The sequence below is a fragment of the Rousettus aegyptiacus genome, unplaced genomic scaffold (genome assembly GCF_014176215.1).
Source record: "Rousettus aegyptiacus isolate mRouAeg1 unplaced genomic scaffold, mRouAeg1.p scaffold_m13_p_8, whole genome shotgun sequence".
In the NCBI taxonomy this organism is placed as follows: Eukaryota; Metazoa; Chordata; class Mammalia; order Chiroptera; family Pteropodidae; genus Rousettus; species Rousettus aegyptiacus.
The window spans coordinates 109,335,512-109,361,856 of NW_023416311.1; the positions used below are offsets into that span (position 1 = coordinate 109,335,512).

The following is a 26,345-nucleotide window of genomic DNA, read 5'->3' on the forward strand; positions in this document are numbered from 1 at the left end:
CCCCCAGCGCCAGCATCACCGCCTCAGCCCCGCCTCTGATCATCGGGGGTCGGATTCTCCTAGGACCCAAAAAGGCTGGCACCGCTGTCCTGGATGACGGTATCATACCCTCAGGCCACATTGTGAGCATCGAAACCGTTTCCAGACGTGGACAAACGTCCACTGGGGGAGAAACCCCTCCCAGCTGAGAGTCACTGGCGTCGCGACTGAGGGCCAGGCTCCGGGGCCAGGACCCCGGGGCTCGAACCGCCTCCGCCACGCGCGAGCAGCCCGGCCGGCGTGAGTGAGGCCCTCAGCCCCGAGTGCTTGTTCACACGCATGCAAGGATGCACATGGCGGCGTGCCCCTCACGGAGCTCCACGGGGCACCTGCGGTTCCACAGGGACAGCACCCAGAGCAGGGCCAGGCGCCGGCCAGAGGACCCCGCGCCGGCCGTTCACACGCCGTGTCCGCAGTGGAGACCCTGACGGCTGAGACGCACACTCAAGCCGCCCGAGCAGTGACAAATGCACATTACCCGAAGAGAGGCCTGGCCTTGGCCCCGAGCAAAGGAAGCTATGCCTAGGCCCCTGCCGGTAAGAGCGTCCTTGTCCGTCTGGGGGTTGCGGCCAGCACAGTCTAAGTTCGATTTACGACAGAGGCCTGGGGACACGTGACCGAGCCTAATAAAAACCCTGGACGCGGACGCGACGGCTGAGCCTCCTCGTTAGGCAACGCTCCACGCGCAATGTCACCGACCGCCGTGGAGAGAGTGACCGCCAGGGAGAGGACGCTGGGAGCCCCACAGGCTGTGGTCCTACCGGACACTGCCCCCAGCCGATGCGGCTCTGTGCTCTCCTCGTAATCAACCATAGCTGTGAGCAAGGTGGCTTTCGCTGAATCCCGTGGGTCCGTCCAGGAAGAGACTGAACCCCAGGGTGGTCTCGGGAAGCGCCCGACTGGTCAGCCTGGGGTCAGCAGCGAGGGTGGCCTCGTGCGACGCGCCTGGTCTGGCCTCGCTCCCACACGTCCTGACAGCAGCGCTGGGCGGGCCACCTCCCGATGGGTGCGGCCCTTGACCACTGTGAGCTGCTATGACGCTTCTAGAAAGTCACGTGAGGGGCCCACCTGTGGGGTGCCCCCATGAAAAGATGCCAGACTTTTATGACGAATGTGACACGATGCCTTTATTTTAAATCCGCGTGCCTGTCGAATGGGGCAGGTGTGGCCAAGAGGGCTGGGCCCGTGGAGGAATGGGACCCAAAGGGTCCTTCCGGCACGGTGTGTGAGCAGGCCCACGGCGTGAGGCGGACCCCCTGCCCAAGGCCCCGACCTAGGAAGAGTGGCCAAAAATAGCTGCGACCTGCTCAGCTGTGGCCTTTTCTGAGCATCAAGCAAACACAGCTGGGCCCCAGAAACTCGCCCTGGCCACCAGCCGGGCTGGCCACCCCACCCGCAGTGCCAACAGGGCTGAGGCTTCACGCAGAAGCCAGTCCTTGCTGAGGCCGTGGCCGCGCGAGGATGGCAGCCGTAACGTGGGCGGGGTCCCACCTGGGGGCCGGCGTGCGAAAAGCCCACTCGCATAAGCGATACCGAAGCACACAGGGGAAACAGAGGCGGAGACGCCCTGCCGGCACCGCCTGCGGGGGACGCCTGAGAAATGTAAGTGAAGCGACTATGTGACAACCCGCTCGGCGCCCGAGTCGCGCCCTCCCTGGGTGGCTGCAGACCCCACGGCTTGGATGACGAGGCGGGAGCTAGGAACGCATCCGCCACATCTGCAGCCAGGACCTGCCTGTGCCCCAGACGACACGCCGCTCGATCAGCGGCCAGCAGGGTCACCCAGGTGGCGGCGGCAGAAGGGAAAGTCCCCTCGTGAGGCCGCGCGATCCCACGGTCCTCCGTGCGAAGCCTCATCCAAGCCAAGCGTCCGCGTGAAGAACCGTGGGTTCCCAGCGGGTGTGAACGCAATCCCATCGGCGTGACACATTCGTGCTGATACCCGGTCAGCGTGGCAGAAGTCTGTCTTTAAGGAGGACGACCTGGTGACTGAGGAAGAGTCCAAGGGCAACTCCCAGTCTCAGAATTAGAGGCACTGGACAGGCTCCCATCCCAGAGGAGTCCCGGAGAACAGGAAGCTCAGGGACCCGGAGAAGACGGAGGCACCGAAACGTGGCGAAAACCCAGACCGAGCCACCTAAAACCGGTGACGGGTGAGGCCCAGGCCTCGCCCTGCGTCAAAACAGGCATCGCGCGACTTCGGGCAGGAGGTCGCCCCTGAGACGACGGTCTCGAGAGACTTCACTCTCGGCTGACGTTCTCCTGTTTAATGGCTCGGGGGCGCGTCCACAGAATAAAGCATGTCACCCACCAGAGCACCCGAAGCAAAGACAAGAAAACCACTGCAGCGCCTTACCTGGTCCCAGGGAGAGACGGTGCCCCCGAAGCACATGAACAGGTGCGCCATGGCGACCAGGCACAGCCAGATGACCACGGAGAAGAGGCGGAGCAGCTTCCTGAACACGGACTCGATGCACACGAGGATGAAGATCGCGAAGAAGATGGCCAGGGCGGTGGGGACCGTGATTAAAAATGCCACGTGGTCTTCGACTTCCTATGAGGAGACAAAGACATGTGCGTTGCAGAGGGACAACTCAGAGGCGCCATGGCGGCAGTGACTTCTGCGGTCAAGGTGCGGCCGGCATGCGTCGGTGCCGAGACATGCCGGGTTCTAAACACTACTTCGGAAGCAGAACAGTTTGAGCTCTTGAAAATGTGGTTTTCTTATCAAATAGCCACGTTTTCCTACAGAAACATCCCAGTATTCGATATTTAAATTCTGAAAAACAGCTATGTCGTCAAATTTAAATTTTCCCTGAAAAAAAAAATGGAGGAATGGATTTCATGCAAAAGTGAATGCAAAAACACATAATATCAGGATAAAATAAGGCAACCAACTTCGTTGCCTGCATCGCGGGATAAGAAACGCCCTGGCCATAGAAAATTAAGTCCGCCAAGTGATTCGAAATGTTTTATTTTTAAAAGTCTAAGAACTATCTCAGTCTTCACAGTGATGAGCTTTTATTTTAATGTAAGGCAATTAACAGGAAACAAGAGAGTAGGAACTGCTCAGGAGAACGTGCTGTCTTTCTAGTTTCCTTCCTCACCAATCTTGGGCTCCAGGAACAACGAGAAAATGCACATTATTAGCCCCTTACTAACGCATGTTTTTAAAATCCACGTTTGCACCCTAATCCTCCTCTTCTACGTATCTTCCCCGAAAGGCACGCTATTTCAATTCTGCACAATTCGGCACAATGTAAGTATCGTGGTTCCTCTGCCTGTGCAGGCATGGGGCTAAGCCTTAGCTTCTGCAGCACCTGCCACTGGCACCTGGCCAAGCAGAGGTGCACTGTGGGACAGAACATGGTTCCAGGTCTTTTTTTTTTTTTGCGAGGCAACCCTCGGTTGACCTCACAGATTGCAAGGACCTTGTCAGCTTACAGCCCCTTATTTTTTATTTTTTACGCCTACAGCACCTGGTCCTCCTAGGTGGTCTCCCATCCAAGTACTAACCAGGCCCAAGCCTGCTTAGCTTCCAGGATCAGACGGGATCCGGCGCGTTCAGAGTGGCATGGCCTAGACCGGTTCTAGGTCTTGAATCCTCACCCAACATGTATAGTTACCAAAGCACCCAAAGGAGATTCGATCGAAAAACTCCCCATATGGGGCCAAGACGCTGAGAGCTTCCATCGAGGTTTTAAAATATTAAAAATCACAGAAAAGCTGAGACTTATAAGGTGGCTCCTTCCGATGCTGGAGCCTGGTGAACCCCTCCCCTTTTCTGGGGGCACTGGGTTCACCGGTCACACGAGCAGTTACAACTTCACCCTGGAGATGGCCCCGTCTGGACATCAAGCCACAGGGAGGTAGAGAAGCAGAGCAGACAAGCCGAACCACCGCGCGGGGTCCGGGTTACCACGCCGGGGGCACGAGGGGGACCCGGGCCCGCTCGCGACGACCCATTTCCACACCGGGGCGAAAGCCGGGGCGCCAAGGATGAGAACGAGCTGCCCCCGGTCGAGGGGACCAGCGAGGGAGAGAGAACCCAGACTCGGCCCGGCGCGGGGTCTCGGTGTCTGCGCCGCCGCCACCCGCACCGTGCCCCGCCCTCTGGTTGTGCAGACAGGATGGGTGACGCCCACTGGGACCAGCCCCTGAGTGGCCAAAAAGGAACATGCTTCCAGAACTGCAGGAGACGAGAGGATCGAACGAGGTGTCCCCGACCCGCCCCCCCCCCCCCCGCATTGCTATTTTCACCCATGATGAAGAGCCCGAGTCACGCTCTTACCCTCGGACACACGGGACCGTCATCGTGAAAGGCTATCGGGTATCCACCAGCAAGCCCGTGTTCCCTCAGACACCGCGAGTCAGCGTAAACGTGGACACGACGGCGTGTCTTCCGGGGACAGCGAGCTGGAGATTGAGATCGCCACACGCGTGGAGCCACGAAAACCAATTTTATTTTGAATCTCCCAAAAGAAACGACTGCGCTATGGACAGAAAGCTAACCAGGGAATTACCAGGACAGCTGTGTTCCCAGGAAGACTTTTCACTCGCTTCATTAGCCCAGGAGGGGAGAAGCAGTTGTTGACTTCATCGGCTCTTTTTTCTCCAGAAAAAAATATGCATAACTGTAAAGTAAAAATCAGGAGCTAAAGGACAGAGAGATGGCAGTGAAGTCCTTCCGGGAAGTGGAGGACGCACTGGGTCACCTGTAGGTGCATTTCCCGCATGCCTCTTTCAAAAGATCTAACTGTGGACAGGACAAAGCCCATGTCTCACCGCGCTGGATGGGTGCAGGGTAAGACTCAATACTATGCTGGGCTTCAAACGTCGGAGTCTCCACCTCGGTTTTTTGTTTTGTTTTGTTTTGTTTTGTTATCAAGGTCTTAGTCACTGGGAAGTGACTTGTCTGGGCTGCAAGGCGACTTCTCCATCAGGCACGGTGGACACAGTACTCAGGTCCCCTAATATTTTTAGGGACCCACAAAAGTGCTTTAATTTCTTGTAAAATCAGAAAAAAAAAAACAAGCTTTACGGTCAAAGAGTGCATCCATCTCATGCTAATGCACTTGTAAACTGTAAAGAAGAATGTGGTTTTTTTTGGGGGGGGCATAAGAAGGCCCCTGTCATAATGCAGTCCTGAGGGGCCGGTGGTGAACCCCTGCTCACCGGGTTCCCAGTCTTCCCGGGTCCTTGGCACACACCAGAGGAGGACATTCAGCTTCAAACAGCGTCCCCCACCTCAATGGGCGAGCCGGTGCCCAGACGGCCAGCGGCTGCAGATGGTCAGCTGCTGCTCATGAGGTTCATGGTCGTGGCCGCCGTAAAACCTGAGCCCGCTGAAGGACAGCAGCTCTTCTAGAAAGAGAACAGCCATCGATTGATCCCGCATCTGCCTTTGAACTCTAAGCTCCAAGAAAGTTTTAATATAGACTTCTCTACAAAATGGAACCTTTTATAAGAGTGTCAAGGCAAAAACAGTAGAGTATTCACTGAAGAATGTTTAAGCTTATAAACTGCATTCTTTCCTAGCCACACTGTTGCCATCACGCAATTTTCTTAAGGCTAAGAAAGCTGAACTGAGGAATGCCCTCAGCCCTGGGAAGGCACAGGCTTCCGCCTTCCCCTGGCCCGTCCCCGGAGGCTTGGAAGAAGAGAGCCACAAGGCACACCCTGTTGCTGGAGCTAGTCGGGTTTTCAAAATCCAGAGTATAGAACAGAGTAGCATAAATAAAGCAAACTGAAACATTAAAAACATCGTCAATCTAAATTAAATATGTTTATGTACTGCAACCCTTCCTCCCTTCATGCAAAAAAAAAAAAAAGACATAATGCAAACTAAATGAAATGTACTAAATTGTCATGATCAGCACTAAAATGCCTTTAAAATATGTCTTTAAAAAGGTGGAAAAAAAAAAGTATAACACAAACTAAATGAAATGTACTAAAATGCCTTTAAAAGAGAGATGCTGCGCCGGTATCACGTCCTGTAATGATAACGGTTCCTGCGGCTCTCTTCAGACGTTTTAGTCTTTCATTTCAGACGTACTTCCTGGCAATTTTGGATGGCTTCTAATTGGCAGGCCTATTAAATACCCCTTGCTTTTATTTATTATATGACAGCTCCTTTCTTACATGCTTTTTCGTGGAGCGACAGATTATCTGTATTTTCTTCCTTTTCATGTGCACTTTTCATTTTTTATTAAACAGTACTGTTTTTCACTTAGATGATAAAGGACAATGTACTGTAAAACGCTGTTTTTCTATAAAACGATATTCTAGGGAAGTGTTTGGAAGTCCCACGGACCGCAGGCAGAAAGCCGCGTGAGCCGGAGCGAGCTCTGACCACCCTACGCCCGCGCCTTCCCGTGACCGTCAGTACAGACACAGCGTGGCCGTGGGGTGTCTGTGCCTCGCAGATGCGCCAGCGGCAACAGAGTATTATCCTGATGACTAGCGCTTCCTTCTTCCTTCAAATCTCAGGACTTTCTCGCCAAGGCTAGTCTGACTTTTCATTATTAGAATGATGCCCATTTTGCATTCTCAATAACATTATACTTTACTGCCAAGAGTTATTTAGAAGGGTTCTCGTTGGGCAAAAAGAAATCGACTTTCAGTCTCAATACATATGCGACTGCAGGTGTATGTGTGCAGATGCATCTCTTCATTCATTCATACATAATATTATGTGTGTGATATAATGGAAAATATATTTTCCTTCTTTTCCACATAGAATCATACTTTATTTACTATGCGATGTGAAAAAAAATAAATAAAACTTTTGATTAAAAAATTCTACGAAACTGCGATGAAACAAAGATCTCAATAAAGGGAGAGTTGATCTGTCTACATGGAGAAGGAGACAATATTACCAAGATGTCAGTTCTTTGTAAATTAATCTAGACTCAATGCAATCCCAAGAAAATTCCCAGCAAATGATTTTGTAACTATCAACACGCTGGTTCTAAAACTTATGCGGAGAGGCAAAGAGACCCAGAACAGACAACACGACGTTTAAAGAGAAGAACAAAGTTGAAAGACTGAGTTTTCTTCACTTCAAGACTTACTGTAAAGCTACAGTGATCCAGACAGGGTGTTATTGGAAGATGAACAGACTAACGGATCGATAGAACAGAACAGACCCACATAAATATAGTCAACTGATATCTGACGAAGGAATAAAGACAACTCGACGGAGAAAGGATGGTATTATCAGCAAAAGATCTTGGAACATGTAAACCGGTATCTACAGGCTGAAGAAGAAAGTGAGTCTAGATACAGACTTTAGACCTCTCACAAAAATTAACTCAAACTAGATCACAGATCTAAATGTAAAATGCAAAAATAATTCTGAAAAATTCGAAATGTCTCTCTCATGTCCCAACGCTGGTCAGTTTGTCATGCTGAACAATTCACAACAGAGAAATGTTTTTTGAGTAAACACACAAATTATAGGTATGTGAGAGATGAACCAGTTTCTACTTGCTGAGAAAAATGTATCATCCACGGCTTATAATTATACAAATGGCTTGTTACATACACACACGCACACAAAATGTAGCCTAGGGTCTGGACATATTTACTTATTCTCAGCTCCTATTACACAGGCCAGCATTCTCACTCACATTTTAAGAAAATGGATAAAGACATGAAATAACTGTATTTTACGTGGGAAATGGTTCCGCATCCGGCATTATACTTTAAAGCACCTCCCCTTTTATAGAAGCCATTGCCAGTCTCATGAAAGGAAGAAAAGGTCCCCAACACCTGACCCGGTCCCCTCGACCCTCTGACCTCCACCCTCCCTCCCTCAAAAAGAGTGCACGTAGGCATGGAGCCAGGGCGGCCAGGAAGAAGGAGAGCCACCCTTGCACTGCAGGCAGCAGGGGGCGCTAGGGATGCCTGGAGGCTGAGAAACGCCCCGCAGCCGCAGAACAGGTGTGGTGAAAGCCAGCCAGAGCAGACCTCAGCTGGGGCACACCCCAGTGACGACGGATGTCAAAACTGACAGCCCGAGACTACAGAATAGCCGCACATGACACGTTTAAATAAATGAAGGCTGCAGGTCCAAGGGTGACCTTACCGCAGGAATCAATCAAGTATAAATAGAGAAGACGGAATTGTAAAAATTACAAATATAATTATGTCTATAAAAGCTCAACAATTGGGTTACACAGGAAAAAAAATAGTTAAAAAGAAAATAAGTGAAGTGGAAGATAAACCAGAGTTTAAATACAGTGCAAGAAAGAAACATAAAGAGAAAAAAATTAGAAGAAAGCCTAAGACACAAAGAATGGAATAAAAATAAGAAGGTACAGCATGTCTGACCGGAGTTCCTGAACTACGAAACGAACAGATAAAATATCTAAAGATAATTCACCTGGGGACCATCCGTTACTAATGAAAACCAAAACCCTACAACTCCAGAATGCCAGTAAGACAAAAAGAGATATAAGTATGTTTACATAATGATAAGAATGCAAAATCTTGGCGATGAAGAGAAGATCCTAAGAGTGGCCAAAGACAAAGGAAGGGTGGCCCGCAAGGACCTGAACGTGGTAGCAGAAATTTCAACAGCGCAAGACAGTAACAGCGAACTACTGAGCACAAAATGACCGTTAACCTTGCATAGCCAAGAAACCAATTTTTTTTTAATGAGAGCAAAAACACAAACATTTACATTTAATCATTTTTTAAAGCAAGAATTTACCACCAAGAAATCTTTCCTAGCTCTGGTCAAGATGGCAAAGTAGGTAAATGCTGTGTTCACCTCCTACCATGACCACGTCGAAGTCGAAACTGAATCACAGCACAATCAATCTGAAGAACCACCTGAAGCCTACCTGAATAAAAGTCCTACAACTAAGGACGTACAGAAGAAACCACAGTGAGACTGGCAGGAGGGGCAGAGACATGAAACAGGGCTGGCCTCACACCCACAGTGGCAGCTGAGAATCAAAAGGGATCTCTCGACGGCAGAGGTTCCCCCTGAGGAGTGAGAGGCCCCAGCCCAGGGTTCCAGTGCCAGAGAGAGAGGTCCCCGTAACTTCTGGATGTGAAAACCAGAGGGAACTCCGTCTGTCCAGGTGAGACAGAAGGTTCCTAGAAACCCAGGGCCCAACCGCAGACTCACTTGCTTGTAGGCACTCGCCCTCAGCTCCGGTAGAGGAATAGCAGCCTGAGAGGTACCCAAGACATACAGGGAGGAACCGAGCTGTGTGGCTTCGGGACGAGGGCCGGAAGAGGGCCGCCACCGCCTCTGTGTTGAGCCCTCGTCCCACGGAGCCGGCAGGCTGCGCCATCTTCCCGTTCGGTGAGCCCTCCCCCAACGAGGGCCCGATTTGAACCTGCATGGGCCTAGTGAGCTCTTTAAGCTTAGTAGCTCTTACTAGGGAGACTCGGATTGGTTATAAGCAGCAGCTGATCTTGGCCTACACCAGAGCCCCTCCCAAGAGGCGCCAGAATGAAACCACCCGGTGGCTGGCTTCAGACCACAACAGAACACCACCCGATTAGCACCACAAGCAGTATACCCAAAAGTGGTCTTGGCAGGCACGAGAGCCCGAGGGGGCGAATCCGGCTCTGGGGGCTCAGCCCCCACACAGCAGCTTGTATGCTGTGGTCGTCCATGGCCAGTCCTCAAGCCAGTCAGCCTGAGGGTCAATCTCACCCGCTGACATGCCAACGGCAGCCAAGATTCAGTTACAACAGGAGGGCACACGCTACCCACACAAGGGACACACCTGGAGCACCCGGCTCGGGTGTCCAGAGAGAATGAGCCACGTGGCCCCAAAGGGCACCTACCACCTAAGGCCACTCTGCCAAGACTGGGAGACAGCGGCTCTGCCTAATACAAACACAGGGAGGCAGCCCAAATGAAGAGGTGAAGAAACAAGTTCTGAGTGAAAGACCAGAACAAAGCTCACGGGAAAAAAAAAAAAAAAAAAACAATATGGAAACAAGCAACCTACCAGATACGGAGTTCAAAACACTGGTTATAAGGATGCTCAACAGTCTCGGTGAGACCTTCAAGAGAGATAGGAAACGTAAAAAGGGAGACGGAAAACAAACAAAGAAAAGTAGTCAGAAATGAAGAATCCACTAACCGAACTGGAGACTACATCAGAGAGAATGACAGGCGCAGCAGAGGGCCGGCTCAGCGATGTGGACAGTAAGGCAGCAGAAGACGCCCAAGCATTACAGCCAAAAGGGAGTCCGAACACAATGAGGCCAGGGAAGGGGGCTCCGCCCTGCCAACGCTCACACCGTAGCGACGGCAGGAGGAAACACGAGGACGAGGGATCGAAAAACCTATGTGAAGGAACCATGATGGGAAACCTCCCTACCTCAGCGACGGAACTAGACATACAAGCCCAGAAGCACAGAAAGGCCCCAGAAAGATGAACCCAAAAAGGTCCACACGAGACACATCACAATTAAAATGCCAAAGGTCGAAGACAAAGAGAGAATCTTAGAAGCAGAAAGAGAAAAACAGTTAGTTCCCTACAAGGGAGCCCCCATAAGACTGTCCGCTGGTTTATCAACAGAAACTTTGCAGGCCGGAAGGGACTGCCACGGAATAGTCAATGATGAAAAGCGAGGGCCCACAGCAAAGACTGCTCTACCCAGCAAGGCTGCCCTTCCGAACCGAAGGACAGACACGGAGCTTCCCAGTCAAGAAAAACACTCAAGGAGTTCATCGCCGCCAAATCAGCGTTACGCGAAATGTTAAAGGGATTTCAAGGAGGAGGGGAGGGAGGAGGGGGAGGAGGGGGAGGAGGAGGAGGAGGAGGAGGAGGAGGAGGAAGAAGAAGAAGAAGAAGAAGAAGAAGAAGAAGAAGAAGAAGAAGAAGAAGAAAACAAAAAAATATATATGAACGATAAAATGGAAATAACTACATAGGTAGCAACGATTAGTTTAAATGTAAGTGGATTAAATGCTCCAATCTAAAGACATAAGGCAGCTGAGTAGATACTAAAACGAGACCCACACATATACTGTCTATAAAAGACCCACTTCAGATTGAAAGACACATAGAGAATGAAAGTAAAGGGATGAACAAAGATATATCGTACGAATTAAAAAAAAAACTGAGGCAGCACTACTTATATCAGAAAAAAATAGACTTTAAAACAAAGACTACACGAGACAAAGAAGGGCATTTCATAAGGATAAAGGAATTGCTTCAACAAGAAGATATAACCCCGTAAACATCGACGCTCTCAACGGATTTGGGCGGCGAGCACAGGGCCGGCCCCGCTTAGGCGTTCATGGTCAGAGAGACGGTGGGCAGTCGTGGGGCCCAGCAGCCTCCGGCTGGTCCTCGCTCTTCCCCGCCCCGTTTCCTGCTCTTCTGCCCACATTCCGGGGACCAGCGGCCAAGCAGGCACGGGGCTGCAGATGCGCAGGAGTCGCAGCCACGCGGAAGCGGCAGCTTCTCAGAGCCCGCGCCATGGAGCCCCACCTGAGTCGCCCTTCGGGGGACTGGCCACATTTGCCTTCACGGAGTTCCCTGAAAGCCCCCGCTTTTCCACCCGAGCCAGCGCTTCGTGAAGACTTCTTAGCGAGTCTTCCTCTTTCGAGAAGCTGTTGCTGGCTTATTACGGGACCCCTGAAGGAACTAGACGTTGACCATGAACCAACAAGTCGCCAAACAATCTGAGACGCCCACCACTACCAGTGCCGTGGACCCTGCAGGCCGTGAGGTTATATGTACGCAGGAGCATCCCATCATCGAGTGGACGTGGGATGCAGGAGCTAGGGCTCAGCAAGGTCTGAAGGTGCAACAAAGTTGCATGAACAAATGATACAGACACGCAAGGCCTCCCGCCGCACTGCCTCCTCTCTCTCTCTTTCTCTCTCTCTCTCTCTCTCTCTCTCTCTCTCTCTCTCTCTCTCGGAGCCTGCACCCATGTCCTCATAAGCAGTGCCCCCTGCCTGAGGAGCTGAAGACCCGGGTCTGCACTACAGCTGGTTCTGCAGAATACACTGTGGACCCCCAAAAAGAGACAACTGACGCCCCGCAGCTCTGAGCCCCGCGCCTACACCATCCTCCGGAGAGCCAGCCAGCCGGCCGGCCACGGCAGGCTGCTTACCCACGAATGGAGGGCGCGCGCTTTGTGCCCACCCGAACTGAGCTTACTCTGGCCATGGGGAGGTGGGTTTGGCTTTCCTGTCCACAGTGCTTCTGCCCAAACCAGCACGGGAACTCCCTGGTCTTGCCCTGCCCCTCATGGCCCTAAAGTCGCTTCCTTGCCTGAAGGAGGGAATGAATTTCTGCAGACCGCATTACCCGGCCTGCCCGGGAACAGCACCTTGTGGGGCAGGGAGGGTGTCCTCCAGGACACAGCGGATGCTCTGCAACAGCGGCCAACACACGGCTCCACCGTCCCACGGCCCACGTCTGCGGCTAGAAACATGTCGCAAAACAGCGGTTCTCAGCAATCGACCAATAGATTCAGTATGATACTAACCAGATCGCCGTGGGGTTTTTTTTTTTTTTCTTTTTCACATGACGATTGACGTAGGTGATCATAAAGTGTGTATGGAAGGACAACAGGTCGAGGGCGACCGAGGAGCTTTTAAAGGACTTAAATGTTTCCTGCCCTCTTAACATAAACGCTCGTCATAAAGCTTTGGTAATTAAGCTCTAGTACTTATACATGCTTTAGTAATTATAAAACACAGGCGCAGCAACACAGGGAAGAAAACGAAACCCCACAGAACCCGACCAATGGAACAGAACAGAGAGCTCACGACGCACACCTCGCACACGGAACCTCGATCTCCGGCAGATATGGGAAACGAATAACTAACGCGCATCAGCCAACGCCCGTCCTCCGCGAGGAAAGGAACACGCGGTTCTCGACCTCCCACGATCCGCGCCCCGCGTACATCACACGCATGCGGCGTACGTATACGTGTGCGTGTAGACGGCACATGTGTGCGCGACGAAGTGAACGGGAAAAGGCAAGCGCGAAGCCGGCCTCCGAGGGCAGGCGCAGCCCGCAGGCCCCTGCAGGCGGCCCTCCGTTCCTGGAGACGTTCTAGGCTGCGTTCACCGGGGTTCGCATTAGCGTAAATTGAAGAAGTGAGTCAGATAGAGATCGATGAGGGCTGCGCTCAAGAATCAAAGATTAACTAAGTTAATCAATGATGGATCCCATCGTGGATACCTGAAAAATCCAATTCCGGAGAACGTACATTAATATATGTTTGCATTAACCGTAAGTCGATGGCGGGAAGGGATTAGACATTAGACCCACCAAGAGTTAACTGTTAACCTTTCTCCCTCATCTCTCCTTGGTATCCGCCTGATCTCTTTAGCCTCCGACTCTTAGAGATAACATCGATAGCTTTGACTGGCTCTAGGAATAAGCTGGTCTAAATTCTTTTTCTTTTACAATGTCCACAGGTCCCTAGTAGCCTGAAATCTTAATTATTCTTCCTCTTATTTGGTATACAGTTTTTAAAAAAAAAAAAAAAACACAGGACATTTAAAACACACATTCAATAACTCATTCTTGGGGGGAGAGGCAAGCACGCAGAAATGGAAGTCGGCACCTCCGACCTCTGGCTGGTCCTAGCTGTAACACTCCAGCAGCACTGTGTCTGAGGGAGCATTAAGGACATCGAGGGAAAGAAGCAGAAGCTCTAATTCTAAGATCTACAGTCAGGAACCACTGCCTTCTGTAGGGGGTGCCCCTAGAGACTGGATTTATTCACAGAGCTCTGTCCGACGATGATAACCATCTTGAGAACTCTCAGCAGTTTTAATGTTCTAAAAAAAAAAAAAAAAGCTATTGTATTTTATGTCGGTATGTTTAAATTATTCATCCAATACATATTTAATTGTGCTAATAATTGAAATTTCCCATTTCGAGCACCGAGCTTTCTTAGAGTGACTCAGTCCGACTCTGAGATGTAACTGGCCGTGTGCATCTCGAGGCGTCATGACGCAGGCCCGTATCCTCGCCCTTCCTGCTCCTGGCATCATCATTCATCCTAGGACCCTGGGCAGTTAGAAAACCGGCTAGCAAAGCTGCTCCCAACGGGTTTTCAGGTTGAGGCTTGCATTACTGTGTCCATCACTGTCACCTGAGTCCAGCTCCTGAGGATGGAAGTGTAAATCCAAGTAAAAAGAAAAAACAGAGAGAATCATCTGTAACGTTGCCAGCAACGGTCGAACTAATGAAGTCTTCACCCCAGCTTCTCTCCTGATGACTTTTATTGTCTCCCTTTACAAAGAGGGCATTGTAACAACATCAGCGAAGCCCGAATCTGGTCAAATGGACCAAACCTAGGAGCTGACTCCACGATCCTTTTTCTCCTCCCAAGCACACACAGCGGCTGCAAACCAGAATCACCAGGTGTGTGTCACCTGCCTAGTTTGCCACGAAGGAATCACGTGCTAAATACCTTATATAACGTTATGGAAACTAACAAAATTGAAAACTATGAAGTCAATATTAGCATCAACAGGGCAAGAATTTTAGTGCTGAGAATGCTAAATTAGGTAAAAAATGCAACTTTTAATTAAACGATCTATGCTTCTGTCTTTCTTAAATAACTTGAAGTCACGTGCACAGCGCCTGTTCTTTCATAGTCAGCTTTAAAAATCCTAGGACTCGTTTAGTTTTCAGTGAGAAATACAGCTACAGGAGACCTCGACAAGGAGACCCCGCTGGGGTACAAATATAACAACCCTGATCTACATTTTGGGGGGACAGCAGGTGCTCAGAACTGTGCTAATTGCTCCGATGATCCATCTCAATTCCCAACAGAGCCCTCTGATCCCGGTGGCGTTATTCATGCCATGTCACAGATGAAGTAACTGAGGCTACGACAGATAAATGAACACGTCAAGAATACTAAGTGACGAAACCGAGACTCGACTCCAGGTCTGCTGACCAAGTTTCGTGCTCTAACCCGTAGGCTGCGTGGCGGGAGGGGCGGCCGCTAAGCACAGCGTACCTGCACCATAAATCGCACGTGCTCATTAAGCACCTGCGAAACGGCGAGTGCCGTGCAAACAGGGGGAGCGCTGCTCGTCTCCCCTGAAAGGCCAACGATGAGTCGAGGAGACAAAACAGATTCGCGAAACTCTTCTGACCGATCGTCAGATGATAGTCAGGCAGTGGTTAAACGAGGTTGTATAGTCCACGAGCTTTGCCGATGTCAGAGGCAGAAACCAGGGCAGGGAGCGGGGTTCGGCCAAGGCTGTGTAAGCTCAGGAGAGGCTGAAGACACAGCTCAGAGAGGAAGAGGCTTGCAGGCGAGGGGTGTCGGAAGCACTGGGGGCTTGAGAGGATCAGGTGCAGACGTTCTCGGCCCATGGGGCCCCGGCCAACAGACCCCTCAGGAAAGTCAGTGGTAGTGTGGTGGACCTCCACCACCCGGGGGGGTGCCAGTCTGAGTGCTGGCCCCGGCCGGCCCTCGGTAACCCTCCGTGAGGGGAGGAAGGAGCGGAGTTCTGTGGCCTGTGCCCATGCCGCTATCCAGTGTGAGAAAGGACGACTGTCCCCGGGGATCACGCACAAACACCCAGCTTCGATGCTGCCATTACTGACCTTTGCTGATCGAGCGATCGCAGTGGTTCACGCAAGCACAAGACACCTTCGACTTGGGTGTGTGTCTGCTCCCACAGTGTCGTCATCTTTTAAACGGAACGTCTGATTTTAAAACAGCAACTTTCACGTATGGTTCAATAAGAATGGACTTCACATGCCACAGTATTTATGCCAGGGACTGCTCGGACAACAAAAGCAAGCCCACGAGGGGACCTTCTGCTGAACGGAGAAGGCGCTGAGGATATTCAGAAGCATGAGAACGAACAAGCGATGCCCACCTCGGCGAGTTAATTGCGGAGAGCGCTCTCTACCCAGGTTCCCTCAACATTAAAAGAGAAGCAAATGGAAAGTAACATTACGCGAAATGAAGGTGAAGGATATTCCTATCGGCATAAAATTTCACCAAGAAAACTGCTTTTGTGCCAGGACCAAAGCTGGGAATTCTACACGCGCAGCAAGCTCTAGGAAAGTTCGCCCGGGAAAAGTCAAACACCCTGCCAGGGGAGCCAGCACCGTCACCCTCACCACCACGGCATGTCCTTGAGCTCACTCCCTCTTCAGGTCTCAGTTTCCTCATCTGCAGAACTGTTGCAGAAAAATCAGACCCATGAGAAACCAAGCAGCACCCGGAGTGTTGGAGAACTCAGGTTTATTATACCAGCGGTCTCAGAAGAACTAGCGCTCTGAAGATCTGGGCCCCGAGCTCAGGGGTAACCTTACTTTTATAGGACTTATCCGCAATCTATCTGTTGTCTAGACGGAACAAGCAAAGAGTCGGGGAGTCTTCAGTTGCTCTCAAGGTCACCCTGCCCTTCGGCCTATGCAGCAAGCATGTCCACAAAAGCAAAACAACCTGCTGATTATGAGGTTAGCCATTTGAGTGGAAAATTCCCCATCAAAATGAGCATCCTTCCAGCTCTCATGCCGTGTGACTATGTATTCTTTCATAGCAACAGTGAAAATGCAACTACATAAGTCCCGCCAACGACCACAGTTCCTGGGGGCATTTTCTGTGCCAGGCATTATACGAAGTGCTTCACCCGTATTCATTTGCACCCTCACCTTGGAAGGCAGGCACCGTACCACTTACAAACAAAACGACTAGGGCACAGAGGGGTTAAACAATTTGCCCTGGGGCACAGAGGCGGGAAGAGAGGAAGCCAAAGAGCCAGAAACAGACAGATTCTCTTGGCTGTTAGTCTCTGCCTTTGTTAAATGCAGAAGTCAAGGCACTGTGCCTCTGATGAGGTATGTCCTTTAATATCCATCCACAGGATGTTTCCCAACCACCTTTCTTGGGGAAAATTACAGTTTTTCCTTGTCTTTTGTTTACCCCATAGTTAAATTACAAATAAAATGACTTCATGAATTATTGGTTGCCATTTACAAATACCTGCCAGATAAGACTTTTTTGCATGTATAGAAATGCTCAAAAAGATCTATCCTTAGCTAGCTCTACTCCAGTTCCTAAGAACACACACTACTCTCCTCTATCCCCAGATCCACGAGACTCGAAAAAGTGAGCATAAAACGTCCTGCTCCTCACAGGAGATGTCAAGCATATTTATCTGTCTTCCTCGGCCTTCCACCCCCAGGAAAGGGGTGAAGAACTGACTTCCCACTGATCCCCTTCAGCCCACAGGGGGCGCTGAAACGGTGTCGGGAATAATAGAGGTTTGTTGGTTTGTTTGTTTGTTTGTTTTGGAAAAATTAAGATTCTTTACATGTAGACAAAAGAGACACTCCGATATATCTGCCCCTAGAAAAATATCTGATGCTAGAAATTCCATTTGTAATAGAAAGTCCTTTTAGTTATTGCTCTACGGATGATGCACACCAAATAATAGTAAAATCAAGAAATCGGAACATATGTTCGGTCAAAACCATATACGTTACATATTTAATAAAAGTATATACTCTTACATGAGTTTCAATATCATACTTTAAAAGTCTACTTTATTTCCGTATCTGACTATTTGAAACTTAAGGGAATAAAATTTTTCCATTCCAGTTGAAATACTGCATATTTCTAATCATAAATTTTAGCACGCCAACCTGGCTAGAGCCAGCTGGTATCCTGACAAACTGAAAACTTTATATCAACCTTTCCTAACGACGACAGGCAAATTTTGAGAAAAGCGATCTGATTTTGGACATGATAAAGGAGAGATGATTAAATTCTGAGAAAGGAGTTTCATGCACTTAGTAATAAAAACCAGTCCTAGAAAATAAGATGAAATCATAAAATTTAGAACTTAAAGTTTGGTCTCATTAATTCCTAGTTTCCCAATGCCAGGGGCAAAGTTTGTTTTGCCCATCATGACCAGTACTATCATTAAAAATTTCCATAATAAGCAATGGAAAATATTTTGATATTATTAAAGAGAATATTAAAATTCTAGACATGCTATCATGGGTTCTATTTACTGTTTCATGTCTAGATAATTCTTAACAATTATGAGTGAAATCTATTTAATAGCTTTTTATGCAGAAAATAATTAAGCAAGACAGTGTAGTTTGAATTCAGAACTTATTTTACAGTAAAATAAAAACACTATGAGGATTAGTTTAACTTTATGATCACTGGCTTGACCACAGACTGAAATTAAGTGAAATCAGTTTCGGAATAATGTCAATTAGGGCAATACGAAGTCGTTTGTCTTTTTAATAGATATTTCCAATCGCTTCGTACAAAGGCCATTACATACAGCAAAAACTCACTGAGTCCTTGGATGACGCCAAGATCATTTTGTGATCCAAATGGTCTTGGGGACCATGGAAGTGCATTAAGCAACGGCCAGCCTGATGGCAATCAGAATCAGGCAGATGCATGGGAGAGAAGGAGCCTGCCCGAGATTTCAGGCAGCAAAAACAGATCCTCCGAGCTCCCGAATTCCAGCAGACACTAGCTATCCCAGTGAGGTGCGAGAAGGGAACCGGGGCCGGCCCCGCACAGCTCATTCCGTCTCCCCGGGGGGATTTTCTCCGGAGCCCGGTTCCGGGCAGCCTGAGAAGTGAACGCAGCCCGCCGGCCCTCACCGCGTGAACACTGCTTTGTTAACACCGCCCAGTCTTCCCGGGCTCCTGCCCCAACCATCTCTGACTACTTGGATGGAGAAGGTCTGGGGGAAGCGGAAGAGCCATTCACGATGTGGCCAAGAGCAGGAGAGAAGTGAGCTGCCTGTCAGGAGCTCAGAATCGCCCCCCCCCCCCCCCGTCCCTCCCGAGGTCCCGTCTCGGGGCGTGCGCCCATTCTCCCAGGCCTTTCCCGCCTGCCCCGTGGCCCTGCAGCCTCGGGCCCCACCCGAAGGCAGCCTTCCACCTCCCTGATTGTGGCTCTTTCCTGTCCAGCCCGTCACAGAGTAGTCAGTCCATGGACCAGCTACAACAAAGAACAGGATCCATCAGGACATCAGGCTGAGCTACAGCCACACCACAGGAAGCGCCGGCTTGCGCGTAAAACCGTGTGTGTGTCAATCAGCAGGAAAGCGTGGGAATGACTGCTTTATCAAGACGTAAAGACGCCTGGACAAACTTTTCAAAGGATGCCACTCCGGCATTAGCACCCCGGGACATGGAACACAAAGTAGCTGTGTAAAGAATCAGCAGATACAAAGGTCCAGACGAGTCAGAAAAGGGGGCTTTCAGCTGGCCCCTGGGGAATCCCTGACCCGCTCACTCCCGAACGTGGCGGGCAGCAAGGAGGTTAAAGAACTTAGCGACCTGCGTCATAGCGAGCGAAGAGGCCTGCAGGGGAGGGACGAGCTTCGCCCTTGTCCTTAAATACATTCGTGGCGCTATAAATAGACCATCACCTGCTCCTCTTTTTCTATCTAGAGGAGAACAAGCCAGAACAGGTTTAAATTACAGGTTCGACAGAATCACCAGCAGCCACACCGTGGCAGAACAGATTCCCGGAGGGGAACTGACATGGTTCCTTTCCTGGAAGGACAAGGCTGAGACTCTGTCTGCGACACGACCCGGCAGACGTCTCTCTCCGAGTCTCCTTCACAAAGATGCCACTGCAGGCAGCCTCCGAGGCTGGCTGCGGGAGCGCGAGGGCCCCCCGAGCTCACACCCGGGATGCAGGGTCAAGGTGCTGCCCTCTGCGCTCAAGAGCCAGCTTATCCTCGGTGTGGTGATTTCTTACATTCGCTTTTTGATCCTGACCTCGCTGAAGGCCAGCAGACAGCACCCCTCCAGTAGTGTGGGGGAGAGACAACTTTACTCGTTGGAGGGCCCCACGGTGGCAAGTTTTCCAGGCGCAATGCCGGAGCTCCATCTGTCTCAGGATATCAGACACTAACTGCCAAACACCAAAGACAGCCACCTCGCATGCTCGCTGCAATGTGAGCACACATCCGCTCCTTTGCCCAGTGGACAGGAATATGGGTGCCTAATTATAGTCTAAGCAAAAAAAAAAAAAAAAAAAAAAAGAAATCATTTGGCGAGGACATCCCCAGATCAACCACTGCCCCCAAAATACCTTCCTGGGGAGTCGCTGCCCTGCACAAACTCTGCGCGTACATACCACACGCGCGCGTGCAAAGTTCGAACCACACACACAGAAGGACCGGCGACAGGAAGTTTACTGCCATCCGCAGATTCCCCCTCAGGGCTCCGGGGAGCCGGCCCAGGGTTTCTGCTTGAAAAATACAAATTGGCACAAACTGACACCGGCCGTTGCGTTGCATTCTGCTCCTGACGATGAAATCCACTTTAGGGACCTGAGCAAAACGGAACGCACCATCCACCGTCTCCCCGGGAGGAGGACACGCGAGCGTGCTGCTCGCGGCCTCCTCGGGGCGTGAAGGCTCAGCGCAGGGCGACACCCCATCTCCCTGCCGATGGGACCAAACACACCCGGACTTAAAGGCAAAGATGTACAATAACGTACTTTGCGTGCCGAGTCCTCGGCACTCCCCGCCGTCCCAAGGCAGGCTTTGCACGGAGCGAAATGGCGTGCGGTGCAGAGTGCAACGCCGGCTGGGCTCGCGGCCGCGCGGGGGCCCGGCGGAGGAGCGGGTGGGGGACCCGGCTGGGGACCGAGCGGAGCGGATGTGGCGGCGGCGGCGGCGGCGGCGCAGGGCGGAGGGCGCAGCCGGGGCGGCCCGCGGGCGCGCGGGGACGGGGCACACGCACGCCCCGCGCGCGGGCCGCCTGGAGGGCACCCCGGCGACTTTATTTTGGGCAGCAGCGTCCGAGGAAACTTTTGCGGGGCGCGCGGCCGCGGCCGCAGCGGGCCGGCAGGAGGGGCAGGGGGCGGCGGGCCGCGCGCCGCGGGGCCGGGGTGGGGGGCGCGCGGGGCAGGGCGCGCGGGGCCGCCACTCACCAGCCGCAGCGCGAAGAAGACGACGAGCAGCGCGAGGCAGGCGCCCATGACGATGAGCAGCAGGAAGACGATGAGCGGGTGCTGCTGGCTCAGGCAGTAGTAGGACTCGTACAGCCAGTCGCGGGACCGCGGCGGCCCGTCGCCGCCGCCCGCCGCCGCCTCGGCGCGGTCCCGCAGGTAGCGGCGGCGCCGCATCGCCTCCTGCCACATCGGGGCGGCTCGCGGGGCGCCGGCCGCGTCCCACGCCCGCGCCGCCTCGGCCGCCCGGCTGCCGGCGCCCGGAGCTGCGCGCAGGGGGAACGAGGCGGAGGGAGGAGGACAAGAAGAACCGGGCTGGGAGAGGTGAAGACGAGGGACGAGGGAAGGGAGGAGGAATAGGGGGGAAGATCAAGGAGACAGCAAGATGAAGAAGATGCAAGACAGAAGAGCGGGAGGGGGCGGCTGGCGAAGGGGGAAAGAGGGACAGACAAACGAGCGCAGAGGAAAGAGACGCAGACGCAACGGAAACGAAAACACGCAGAACCAGACGGCCGCGCCGCGCGCCGGGGGAGGCCGCGGGCTGGCGCGTGGGCAGGAGCGCGGCGGGGGGCAGCGGCCGCGCCCCACGCGCGGTCCCCTCCTTCGGCCCGCGCGCGCTCAGCCCCGGCGCGGTCCGGCTCCTCGCCCCATCTCCGAGCACAGCCCGGGGTGGGGCGGGGGCTCGCACCTCCTCCCCACTGTGTCAGAGCGCAGCCCGGGGTTCCCACTCTGCCCCCCCCCCACTTCCCACTGCGCGCAGAGGACTGCGGGGGCGCCCGGCCTCCTCTCCGGCTCCCAGCGCGGCGGGAGGGGCACCCCCCCACCCTGAGGGCCCGGCCTCTCTGTGGGCTGCGGGAGGGGACGTGCTCCCACGCCCTCCCCCGCTGTCTCGGAGTGCAGATCTCCCACCCTTCAGCGCCCCTTCCTCCTCGTCACTGTCTGGGGGCTCGGAAAGGGGGTTCGCTCGCCCCCTTTAATGGGTCGGGGGCCCCACCCTCTTCTCAGTGCGGCGGGCGTGGGCTTCCCACGTTCCTCTCCACTGTCACAGGAAGCAGGGGGACTTCCCTGCGGGGGGCGGAAGGGCTCTGGGACCCAAGGAGTCCCCTCATCGGAGAACAGCCCCAAACATGCAACGGAGGGGTGAGGCGGCGGTGGCTGAGCGCGGTACCCCCGCCACGTCCTCTGGGCGGCCTCGCTTGCGTCCTGCACTTTCAGCTGAAGTCACACTTTAGAGGGCCATGGTTTTCCGTACGGGAGGTTTAGGGGCGCCCTCTGGCCCGTCACGGTCCCGCGGAGCCCCCTCTGCCCCGCAGCGCTGGCGGAGGGGACGTGGGGGGGGGGTCGCGGGTCTGGGCACCGGTGGGGGAGGCGGAGTGGGTTGTGGGATTCGCCCCCTCCCCGCCCCCTCCGGGCACTGGGCGCGAGAGATGCGGCTGGAGCCGTGGGGGGAAGGGGGGCGTCCCCTCCCGACGCGCCTGGGGCTGGCGATCGCTGGCGCTCGCCCTGAGGGACAGGGGATCTCAACGCCACTCCCCGACGGAGCCCATCGTCCTGGAGGCTTCCTCCTATTCCAGACCCGCCAGATCCCACCCACCCCCAACGCCTAAAGAATTGAGTCGACGACCCTCCCCTCTCACGCCGCCAGCAAACAGCCTGGAAGGTGGGGGGTGGGGAGGACTCCTCTCTGCCAGTAGACAACCCGTGCTCAGGACCCAGTTCTGGCACCACCTAACACCCTGGCAACCGTCCCGAGCTGTCCCCCCTGCCTGCCCAGGCTGTCCGGTCCCCCTCCGGTGCGGAGACACGTGAGCTGTGTAGCTTAGTCCCCACGGCCAGGACCCAGGCCGTTCAGGGAGAGGGGACCACGAACCTTCCAGTGGGTTATTTTTAGCAAGGGGTATGACCAAAGGCACAGCTCTGCCACACTGTGGCGATCTTGGCTGCGGTGAGGGTGGGAAGACCCGGAAGAGGGCTTGGGCTCAAGGGCCAAGTCCTGACACTGGGTCCGGGGCCCAGGGTCCTGCCCCAGCAGGCCCCGCCTGGTCCTAGGCCTTCCCTGCGGCGGGAGAGGTGGACAGGAGGAGGCAATGGATGGGCGAAGGTCCCGCAATGTCTCCCGTTGCGCCCACATCCTGTACCTTCCCGCCCTAGAGAGGGAATGAAACTTCCTCAGTCGGGCTAGGTGTCGGCAGCCCCCACCCCTCCTCGCCTGCCCTTGCGCTCCCTCCGCCCCGACTGCCCACTGTGACCAGGTAGTTCCAATCTCGGCCTTTCCTGCTGGTTCAAATCCAGCCTTTGGGCCCAGTGCTTTCTTTTGGACCAGGGAAGTCTGGGGTTTGGGTGGGTCCGAGAGCGAGCTGCAAAGACAGTACTGAAGATCGGACTTGCAGGTGCCCTGAACTTGACCGCTCCCGAGACGCGGTTGCGTGGGGAGTTAGGCACAGTTTCTGATTGATGTGTGGATTCTCTTTATTTCTCCGGCTCTGCCTAAGGTCCTTCTGGGTTTTGTAAACCAAAATTAATTTTAGACTACAATAAAGAATTTTTTAAAAGCATTTATTTGAGCAAAAAGAGCTATAACCTGGGGAGAAGGATCCAGATAGCAACCTAAATTGTGCTTCCCAAAGCGAAGGGGAGGCCGTCTTTGACAGCAAAAGTTTCTGTCCAGGTTTCCAATTAGGTCTACTTTATGTAAATGAGGTATCCAAATGTGCATTTCTGATTGGCCCCCTCTCACTTTGATTGGTTGGCATTATGCATCCTGATTGGACAATATGGAGCAGTTCCGACTGGGCAGGGCAGGTTTTACTTAGTCCATTGGTCCAAAGACAAAACCAGGAAGTTCCTTATAATAGTCGAGTCTGCCCGGGGGAGTGAAAGAGCCCGGCGAGGTGCAGGAAGGGAGCCTTCGGCCTGAGGTCTTCCCAGCACGGAGTGCAGGAGACGCTCCTGGCAGCGGATGGTGGCCAGGCTCATATTATTTATAACATGTGGGCCTTCAGGTGACCTTGAGAAGTCCATCGCAGTAGGTAAATTCCTTCCTGGGGTTCACGTCCAATGACTCCTTCTCGGGTGCACAGTCTGAGCAGTACTGTGCATTCTCAGCCCCTTCCTGTCCGAGCAACATACGCATTATTCATCTCTTCAATTCTTGCTGCTCCTTCACCCCTTGTATTGATAAACGTCTGCCTTTGCCCACTCAAAAGAAGAAAAAATAAATCAACTTTAACTTAGGTCTCTGGAAAAAAAGAACTGAAAGACTTGTGGGAGGAAAAGACAAGAATTATTTTCTCCTCGGTTCTCGTTGGTAACCGGGGTGTTTTTTAACAACCAGTGTCTACACTGTATGTATATGCTCCACACGGTAAAAGGGGTGGTCCTGAACCCTAGGAGTTTTTTGTTTTGTTTTGTTTTTTTGTCAAGGGCAAACTAAAATTAGACTCTGCAAGGAGAGAATTTTGCACTTGACCCTCGCGATGTTTTTTATCACTTATTCTTTCATTAATTCGTTTGACAAATATTTATTTTGTGTCTGCCATGCGCTGCCAGACATTCAAGTAAAAAAAAGAGAGAGAGAGAGAGAGAGAGGGCCTGGGCCTAGGACCCTTGTAGGAAATTTCAGTGTAGTACTTTTAAAAGGAATTCTACCAAAAACAAAACAAACATCAACACACGTCTCAAACTCCCCCGTACAATTTAAATTTCATCATCATGGACAAAGGTTGTGGAAGAAATATAACATAAAAGTCGAGGATATGTCAGGCTTCTTTAAAGTTTTGTTGGGCTCTTCCGTTCGGTTTGAGTTTGGGTGCTTATTTTTCTAGGGACCTCTGTCATTGCCTATGCCTAATACAAAATAAAATGTGAACTGGCATAATCAATATAGTTATTCTATCAGCGTTTTAGATTTAATTGAGCCAAGAATGTTTTTTTAAAATAGTCACGACAGTTTCTATTTGAAAGAGAAAAAAATTATAACCCCCAAGCAGCGCGAAGTGGAATGAAAAATGAAGAGCAGGAAATACAGCCACTTGCAACTAAAGAGACCCCAGGTGTCCTCTAGTTTATTCCATCCCTTTAGGACATCAGAGCTACTAAGCCAAAGCTAGGGCAGGGAGAGCAAAGGGGTTCTCGTGTAAATACTCTATATCAATTCATTTGTGCCAAAACGCAGAAGAAACCAACTGTGGGAGCTCTAAAGGCCTGCGGGATTTAAAAAAAAAAAAAAAAAAGGAAGGAGAATTCGTTTTTCCTACGACACTAGAGGGCAGCCCTCCATCCCCGAAGCCAGCCAGCAGGGCAGGCGTCATGGGCCTGTGATTCGTGCTGCTGCGCGGGGCTCTCCACGCTTGACTGACGGTTCTGCTCGCACCATCTTCAAATTCTTGATCATTTTTTTTGAACACGGTTTCCCTTTGCCTTGGGCCCTGCAGATTGGAGAGCTGGTCCTGCTAGCTGGTGACGCTGAGCAGTCCTCCCGTCTCTGTCTGCATGCAGAGCCTGCGGGGTGCAGGCTTGACAAACAGGCAGGCTCCTCTGCCTAGAGGCTGGGGTCATGCCCGCCCTCCTAATCCGGCCATCTCTCCCACGCACATGACCCACCCGAACGACGGCAACCCTGGGAAGGCATCATGCCGCAGGACGGGGTTTTGAAGCTGTGGGTTTGCTTTGAAAAGAACCCATCTTCTAGTTCCTATTCCAAATCCAGTTAGATTAACTCAGTCAATAAGGGCGCTATTGTCCTCCTCCCATGTCACGGTGCTCTGATTGATTAAATAAAAGCAGGCCGGCGAACTGTGCCAAGGACAGCCGTGGACATGTGCCAGCCCGGAGCATATTGTAAGGGCTGAGCACACAGTATTTCCCTGCGTATTCGTTTTTCTCTCTGGCAAATACATCACTGAAGTTTATATAATAAAGTATGAGCAGTATGTCAACAGATTCATTATCACCATGAAATATGTCTTGTGTACCCAGATAACATTTACATTTTTATTGAACCAGAGTCTATGGATACAGAAACCACACAACCGTCGCCAGCGCGCGGCTCCGAGACGTCTCTTTAACTCTTTGAGCTCACTAAGGAACTCTCGTGCAGTTCAGGTGTTAGAACATCGGGAAAAAAGTGGGCTGAATGTAACGCTAATATGTTCGTTTTCTTTCCCAGCCGGTGCTGGGTGATGTCAACACGTCTTTGAACGGTCTTTCTTGTCTGGCTGATTTCATAAATTATTTCTCAAATGACAAAACTAGAATAAATATTTCACAGAATCATCCTTAAAATCTGATATCAGGTGACTTGGAATTGATAGCCCTGAACATGCGAGAAGATGGCTTTTTTTTTTTTTATAACAGACCTCTCACAGAATCCCACTGCTGT

The 26,345-nt window shown here is 52.1% G+C and overlaps 1 protein-coding gene and 1 pseudogene across 1 annotated transcript in view; both read right to left on the minus strand.

Moving 5' to 3' along the window:
- The window catches only part of ADCY2 (adenylate cyclase 2), a 304,109-nt gene extending 282,952 nt beyond the window's left edge, over positions 1 to 21,157 (minus strand). The window contains exons 1-2 of the mRNA XM_016130145.2: positions 20,948 to 21,157; positions 2,396 to 2,593 (exon numbers count right to left, since the gene is read on the minus strand). Coding sequence (XP_015985631.2) covers positions 2,396 to 2,593; positions 20,948 to 21,157 — 408 coding nt within the window. The remainder of the gene's footprint in view (positions 1 to 2,395; positions 2,594 to 20,947) is intronic.
- LOC118607546 lies at positions 3,507 to 3,624 on the minus strand (annotated as a pseudogene).
- Positions 21,158 to 26,345: the final 5,188 nt, after the last annotated feature.